Genomic DNA, 582 nt, shown 5'->3' with positions numbered 1-582 from the left:
TTATGTGAAAAATAATGCGTTTTTCGAACCACCAAGCATGAGAGCATGTTCTAGTACACCCCCAAAACAAAATCAAGACTTTGTAAAAGAGCATAATAGGTAAGTAAAAAGTAAAGATCATGTTCCATCAAGATACTTTGTAAATGTCCTACAGTAAATATAACCAGATGTTGATTAATGATTAATGATTAGTAATATGAGATTCCACAGATTTTCAAATAGTTGTATCCGCCAAATATAGTCCTATCATAACAAACCATACATCAATGGAAAGCTTATTTATACATATAAATCTCAATTTCAAAAAATTGACCCCTTATGACTGGTTTTGTGGTCCAGTGTCACACATATATTTTAAGCCTTGCCATTTTAAACATTCATAATTGGACATTTTTAAACACATTGAGCCCTGGCACTAAAAATGCCTTTCCCTTTCCAGTTCAACTACATGCACGAGTGCTTCGAGAGAGTCTTCTGTGAGCTCAAATGGAGAAAAGAGGTGGGTACTTCCAACCCTCTACGCACACCTTGGCAATATAATCGCCATTGGCTAGTAAATTTTTTTGTTTACTCGCCAGACTG

The 582-nt window shown here is 35.2% G+C and overlaps 1 protein-coding gene across 2 annotated transcripts in view; it reads left to right on the top strand.

Annotated features, from left to right (window-relative positions):
* The window catches only part of LOC107699551 (sorting nexin-27-like), a 24,181-nt gene that overhangs the window by 21,802 nt on the left and 1,797 nt on the right, over window positions 1–582 (top strand). For both annotated transcript variants that reach the window (XM_016500848.1, XM_016500847.1), the window contains exon 11: window positions 440–499. In XM_016500848.1, coding sequence (XP_016356334.1) covers window positions 440–499 — 60 coding nt within the window. The remainder of the gene's footprint in view (window positions 1–439; window positions 500–582) is intronic.

This window comes from Sinocyclocheilus anshuiensis, unplaced genomic scaffold (genome assembly GCF_001515605.1).
Source record: "Sinocyclocheilus anshuiensis isolate Anshui unplaced genomic scaffold, SAMN03320099.WGS_v1.1 scaffold670, whole genome shotgun sequence".
Classification (NCBI taxonomy): Eukaryota; Metazoa; Chordata; class Actinopteri; order Cypriniformes; family Cyprinidae; genus Sinocyclocheilus; species Sinocyclocheilus anshuiensis.
The sequence above is the reverse complement of the archived record's forward strand: the minus strand, read 5'-3'. Positions and strand labels throughout refer to the sequence as shown.